Raw genomic sequence first — 7,500 nt, forward strand, 5'->3', positions numbered from 1 at the left:
GAAGAGAGGAGAGAAGAAAGCAAAAACGAAAAAGAATGCACACTCATCTATATCAAATAGGTCAACTGGCACCCTGCACTATTGATTCTCATACCAGCTGAGCGGAGGAACTCACATCCGCACAGCTTCGGGATCAGAGAGAGAGAGAGAGAGAGAGAGAGAGAGAGAGAGAGAGAGAGAGAGAGAGAGAGAGAGAGAGAGAGAGAGAGAGAGAGAGAGAGAGAGAGAGAGAGAGAAAGAGAGAGAGAGAAAGAAAGAGAGAAAGAAAGAGAGAAAGAAAGAGAGAAAGAGAGAGAGGGAGAGAGAAAGAAAGAGAGAGAGAGAGAGAGAGAGAGAGAGAGAGAGAGAGAGAGAGAGAGAGAGAAAGGAGGGAGAAGAGAGAGAGAAAGAAGGGAGAAGAGAGAGAGAAAGAAGGGAGAAGAGAGAGAGAAAGGAGAGGGAAGAGAGAGAGAAAGGAGGGGGAAGAGAGAGAGAAAGGAGGGGGAAGAGAGAGAGAAAGGAGGGGAAGAGGGAGAGAGAGAGAGAGAGAGAGAGAGAGAGAGAGAGAGAGAGAGAGAGAGAGAGAGAGAGAGAGAGAGAGAGAGAGAGAGAGAGAGAGAGAGAGAGAGAGAGAGAGAGAGAGAGGAGGGAGAAGAGAGAAAGAAAGGAGGGGGAAGAGAGAACGAAAGGAGGGGGAAGAGAGAAAGAAAGGAGGGGGAAGAGAGAGAGAAAGGAGGGGGGAAGAGAGAGAGAAAGGAGGGGATAAAGAGAGAGAGAAAGGAGGGGGAAGAGAGAGAGAATGGAGGGGGAAGAGAGAGAGGAAAGGAGGGTGAAGAGAGAGAGAAAGGAGGAGGGGAAGAGGGAGAAGAGAGAGAGAGAGAGAGAGAGAGAGAGAGAGAGAGAGAGAGAGAGAGAGAGAGAGAGAGAGAGAGAGAGAGAGAGTACACAATTCACTAATTAAACCCCTTATCACTCAATTATCATTTTCTCGACTCTAATCCTTATATAGTAACAGTCGCCGAGGGAGACAATACCCCCCTCCTCCTACCCCCCCCCCACAATGAGTATGAAGTGCAATAACAAGTATGAAATGCAAGAAACTTTTTTCTTTTCTTTTCATTTATCGAATTGGCCAAGACGTTTCTCATGCCCCCCCGCCCCCCGCCCCCCGCCCCCCTCGCCCCCTCAAATTTATACGTATCCTCGTTTTTCTTTCCGCTCTCCATTCTTTCGAGAAAAAAAAAAAAAAATCGAGAAATATGACACGACAACTCTTCTTTGTAAGAATTTCCTCCAAAATGTTCACCTGAAGAGTCTTACGGCTTATCGAGATTAGGGATGATAGGACAATATGAAGAAAAACCATCCATCCGTATCTGAATACTGATAACTCTTATCGCGTGGGTGCAAAATACGAAGCTGATACGACCATGTATACTTTTCAAAACACTTACATTAAAATCACAATTGTAGTAATAATAATAATAATAATAATAATAATAATAATAATAATAATAATAATAATAATAATAACTATAACAATAACAATATTAATCATGATAATCATAATAATAATCATAATTAAAAAACAATGATAGCATTAATAATCATAATAATGAAATTAATAATAATCATAAGGATATTGATGATGATAATAATAACAATAATTTTAATAATGACAGTAACAACAATAACAATAGTAATATCAATAACAAAAGTCATTACTATAGTAATAATAGTAATAATAATAATGATGATCATGATTGATACCGACAAAAAACAATAAAAAAACAATAACAATACCAACACAAATAACAATAATGCGTAGAATAATAATATGAATAATAACAACAATAAACGGGAGAAGAAGAAAAGACAATCAAAAGTTAAAAAAGAACAGCAATAACTGTGATAAAAATAGAAAAAAGAGCAGAATACTCCCCCCCCTCCCCCTCCCAATCCACCTCATCTCAGCCCAACCATATGATCAAGAAGCTGTCTAACCATCGCAACACCGCCATCGTCTACGCCGTCATGCAGAGAGGGACAGACAGGCTAACACACCGCAACCCCCCCCCCCGTACTATGTTGTGCATGGTACCCCCTCCCTCTGTACCTCCCTCTCATTCACCAACACGCATTATCGCTAACTATCCCGGTCACGTGTTCTGGGATGACGCAATGTTTTTCGAGAGTGACAGCAGCACTAAGCCTACCGGGGTCTAGATGCGCCATGACCCTCTTACAGGTACTGGGGAGTGTAAACAAAGGGACGTGTGTGAGATAGGTCGAGAGGGAAGACCGGGGAGGAAGAAGGGAGATGGGGAAAGAGGGGAGATAGGAAAAAAAGGGAGGGGGAAGGAGGGAGATGGGGAAAAAGGGGGGGGGGCGGAATTGGGAAAGAAGGGTGATGGGGAGGGGGAAGAGGGGAAATGGGGGAGAGAGGGGAGGGGCAAGAGGGAAAGGGGAGAGAAAAGGGAGAAGGGAATGGGAGTGAGAGGGGAGGAGAGGGAGGGAAGGTTGATAACAGGAGAGTTTGGGATGATAGGGCTAAAAACAGTGAGGATAGGAGAAATGTGAGGAGAAACGAGACGAAAAGGTAGAAAAGGAAAGAGAAACGAGACGAAGAGGTAGAAAAGGAAAGAGAAACGAGACGAAAAGGTAGAAAAGGAAAGAGAAACGAGACGAAAAGGTAGAAAAGGAAAGAAAAGAGGGTAAAATAATGGCAAGAGAGGAAAGAGAAAAAAAGGAAGGAAATTGTCCAAGTTTAGCAAGAAAAAACATAGCTAAAAGAAGGATGACGTAAAATCATATGAAGGAAAGGGAGACCACAAGACCGGCTGTCAGTGTAAGAAAACCCGTGGGATGGGGCTTCGGGGTGGACCATGAGCTGTCTAGACAGCGGCTGTCATCAAAGTCACCATCGATCTCGGGCCCAGGAACGCCCACCTCAACTCCAGACAACCACTCACGCCCACCGTCGTTACCCAAACACACACACCCTCTCAAGCTCGTCATTGCTCGACTTCTCAATTCACACAGCTTTCTCACGGGTCACTGTTTAGACTTCACGGCTCAATCCACGTCAGACAGTGACTGAGATGCGTATAAATGAAGACTGAGCGAAGACCGTGACACATGAAGAGGAATGAAACCCCATGAGGACACCAAGGAGGGAAATTGTTTCGTGGAGAATGGTGCCTTTCTCTGCGGAAGTTGGTCATCTAAAGAATGGATTCATGGACTCCCGCATGATTTTATGGCCATGTGCGGGCAAGGTAGTATTTTTTTATTTATTCTCCATACCACATACACATTGTATATGAAGAATTACCATCGCACTAGTAATCTACACATTACATAAAACATAAATAAAGGCTTGGCGGTGTACAGGTCCACCTACTGAAGTTCAAAAGCCAGGTGAGGGGACGACATAACATATTCATTTAGCGCTACTGAACAAAGAAGCCTGGAGTGCCAAGATACACAACAACTAGTCGGATACTTAATGCAGAACAGAAGCAGCGTCATCATCTGCGTTTAGAAAGGGAGGGGGAGAGGGGGCGGTCGTACACAGGCAAACAACGGGATAAGCCCATTAGCAGTGCACCAGGGAAACCCCCGCAGGTGCCAACGGAGGAGTGCCATCCATACCCGAGCAACAGGACATAGGCACCTCTCTCATTCCTCGTGCTACCATCACAAGTCTCGTTGCCGCTCCTAACATGAAGGCTGGAACGAAAATGGCACACGTTTCAAATCACTTGTTTCACAAAATAACCGTTCTCCTTCTTCTCTTTTGATTTCTCTCTCCCCTCCAACCCCCAACGCCACCGTCAAGCTTCCTCTGAAAGTAAAAATAACATCCCACAGAGCCGCAAGAAGAAAAAGAACACAAATATATATTATACGACATAGACCTGACCATCGTACAGTGAGCGGAGACGGCACACACGAAGCATCATCAGCTGACATTAAAAAAAAATACTGCACATTGAACACAAAACGCGGAGCTGAGGGGCTTGCTGGCCTACCTTCTGCCGGGCCGCTCAGGGTAAGAACCGAGGAAAAAAGAACGGAAAGAAAATATTAGGTCATTTAGAACAAAGGGAACATGAAAGGCAGTCCTCGTTTGGGCAGTCGTAGATTCTCGTTCTGGGGCGAATAAAAACTGAACTCAAGAAACTAACTTTCCCGTCTTGATCATTCGAATTAATAAAAGGAATTAACAGGGTGATTTTGACAATTGTGAACTCCCGATAGAATGGCTTGTATAGAAACTAACGCAGAATGCATGTCGATATACGTGTACAAAAGATTAGCCTTCATGTCATCCTCCGAAATTTACATTTGGAATTAATGCTCGTTAAAGCCAGGCTGTGCTTTGAAAATTAGTAAAAGCTATCCGAAGAAAACATGAGCGCGATTAATATGGCATCATTCAAAACCTTAAGAAAAAAAAGAGAGCAAAAGAAGAAAATACCGCGGCGCCTTAAGAGAGAGAAAAAAAAAACGAATTCCCGTAAGCAAAATGCAAGAACTTTTCCCTTTTCGAAAGAGATCGTTAGTCCTTTGTTTGAACTCACCGTTTCAGGAGTCTCTGCGCCTCCCCGTCAGTAATGTTGATCCCTAGCCGCCGGAAGGATGACTTCAGCTCTCTCTCGTCCACGCGTCCTGGAAACCAAAACATAAGCCTTTAATTAACTGTCCTGAATGAGAGTCCTAAAAAGCTGAAAGAAGAATGCCTTCTCCACCGAGCAGGATTGACCATTGACAAATACGAACTCTTATATATTATTACGAATGAGGCTCAATTATAACTTTTGTAGAATTCTTGAAAGTGTTCCGTGAGCTGAATTTTCTCTTTTTCATGACCCATACCGGAACACCACTACCAAAGACGCCATGTTCTCTCTTCAAATAATACATTTTAATAGATCTCCCTTTTCCCTTACGACAATAAAAAGCATCTTCGTATTCCAAATAAAGTCAGACTGTTTTCAGTGAGTAAACTCAACCCTCGCCCCCATACACCCACACACACTGCACCGTTCAGGAAATACACACTCATTTACAACGCTTTTAGTCATTCTAAGTTTGCCGACGGCCTCTCATATTTGAGAAAATACATTGTTTCTATACAAACGTCTAGAACTCTTGATGCTGAACAAATATGGTTATTTCACAACTCACATATTGTTACTGTTCACAGATTATCATAAACGGCATGGTTGTATTTCGCTTGCATTCAATGCTTCTAGAAGATTCTAGAAACACTTAAGAGAAGTGACTGCGCATTTCCCCTCCAAATATCGTTCGCCTTTAAGAGCTATAAATACCGAGATATAATCTGGCAGGCCATGCATTAGGGATGTAACACGTAAAGAGGTTTAATATTCATCGTAGTTACCAGTCCTTTCCATCCGGTTCTTGTTGGAATTATTCGCCATTATCATTTCTAAAGGCTTGTCTACACGAGCGGGCATGAACAGAGGACACATCGTCGGACAGCTGTAAAGGTGACATCATAGACAAAACGAGGGAACTACCTATTTGCCGAGTAGTTTGCCCGTCCGTGACGTCATTATTACCCGTCCCAGATCATGCCTTAATAAACTACCCCATTTTGATTATAGAAGTTCCCCCGGCTTCCTCTTTGATTTAAAAAAAATATCCATCATTAGTTTAAAGCCGGCACCAGGGTTATCCCATGAAAGAATAAATAACAGAGCAAGGCCTTATTGTATAGAAAAGCACGTGGGTGGGAAAGCATGGGTTCGCTGCGGGAGTTGGACCAAAACCAACCCTCATGTACAGAAATATGCACGCTTCCTACGAATTTTGTAATTATCACCAATTAAACCTCGTGCCCATATTCGCTCATGATAAATTTCGGGGTTAAGCGTTTTTGGTTCATCATTCTGGACGTTGTGTGTTTGTTATATCTATGTATCCATCCATTTATAGATATGCTTATATAGACCTATAGGTAATGCTTACAACCATGTTTTTCAAATAAGATGTTGCTGAATTTAACTTTGTAATCTTATCCACCTTTTCTTCATAACCTTCAATACTAAACTAGATTTTGAAGGAAAAAAAATCGGATGGGTTGCATCAGCCACTGTTATCAAAGGCTTACTATAAAATGGACTTACATATTCGGTGGCGCGCTTGCTATATTTTTAGGATCTTATCGTTCTCTCACATAGCGCTATACCAGGCGCACACAGCTTTCACACCTGGCAAGACTCCAATAATAATCATCTTTCATCGTAAAATGCGTTGTTAAAATATATCCCAGCCAGTCACCTAGCCGTGCTGTTTATCCCACCTAGTTAGTGCTGGTGTCAACACCTCGCACTAAATGATACGTTACTGACACTTGTGACAAGTGGTTATAGAATTTTGTGTTTTTATTGTCATTTTTACACCCCTTCCTTGACTTCAATCTTTAAACTCACAAAGGAGAACTAGCTCTTGTGCTCACTACGCTAGCTAACCGGGAAGTAGTTCAAACGACAGAGAGGGAGAGGGAGGGGAAGGGGGGGAGAGGAAGAGAGGGAGGGAGGCTTATTTTTCGCCCTCCTATGATTGAGTCCATTTAATTAATGACATGTAATAATGATCGGTCTACATATGGCCGTTATACAAGACAAAAATGTGGGACAGACGGACGAAAAAAAACAACAAAAAAAAAAACGTTGGTATGTTACGTAAACAAAAACAAGCCAAAGTTCAAATTATGTTACGAAGTTTGGACTCGCATTTAAATGTTTAATGTCACCGGTTGTTCTGATGTAATAGAAGTTTCCAGATCAAAGGTCTGCGGATTTGCTTTTTTCTTGACCGTATATAAACTTACACTATGTAGAGAGCTAACCTGCCTAATCTTAACACCTATTATATTATGTTTTGTATAATAGCATACAGTGATTGAGTATTGTCACCCTGTATGAATTATGAATTAGTCGTTGTGCCACACTTACTGCAATGGTCTAATGCAACACTTACAGTAATTTTCTGGATTTGTCTTCCTGGTTGAACCGCTCAGTGTTTGAGCTACACGCTTATTTTTATGTTGAGAGCTTGTGTTTGTATAACTGCAATTCCTGATTCAGTTTGGGTTTTGTTCCTCGAGTGATTTAGACACAATTCCTTGCAATTATTATTGTGTCTTAAAAGTTTCTCTCACACACATTATACACACACACACACACACACACACACACACATATATATATATGTATATATATATAATTATATATATATTATATATATATACATATATCTATGCATATATATATGCATATATATATAATATATATATATATATATATATATATATATATATATATATATATATATATATATTTATATACATATACATACACATATATAATTGTTAATGTGCGTGTGTTTTTTCAGTTTGTGTGTGTATGCGTATGTACATCCACATACATGTGTATGTGTATATGCGTATATATACATATATTATATATATATATATATATATATATA

The 7,500-nt window shown here is 41.2% G+C and overlaps 1 protein-coding gene across 2 annotated transcripts in view; it reads right to left on the reverse strand.

The window, feature by feature from the left end:
- The window catches only part of SCaMC (Short Calcium-binding Mitochondrial Carrier), a 74,851-nt gene that overhangs the window by 48,400 nt on the left and 18,951 nt on the right, over positions 1–7,500 (reverse strand). The window contains exons 3-4 of one of the 2 annotated variants that reach the window (XM_070123032.1): positions 4,566–4,653; positions 3,634–3,711 (exon numbers count right to left, since the gene is read on the reverse strand). In XM_070123032.1, the coding sequence (XP_069979133.1) occupies positions 3,634–3,711; positions 4,566–4,653 (166 nt within the window). The remainder of the gene's footprint in view (positions 1–3,633; positions 3,712–4,565; positions 4,654–7,500) is intronic. The other variant, XM_070123033.1, reaches the window with a different exon arrangement.

The sequence above is a fragment of the Penaeus vannamei genome, chromosome 6 (assembly GCF_042767895.1).
Source record: "Penaeus vannamei isolate JL-2024 chromosome 6, ASM4276789v1, whole genome shotgun sequence".
NCBI lineage: Eukaryota > Metazoa > Arthropoda > Malacostraca > Decapoda > Penaeidae > Penaeus > Penaeus vannamei.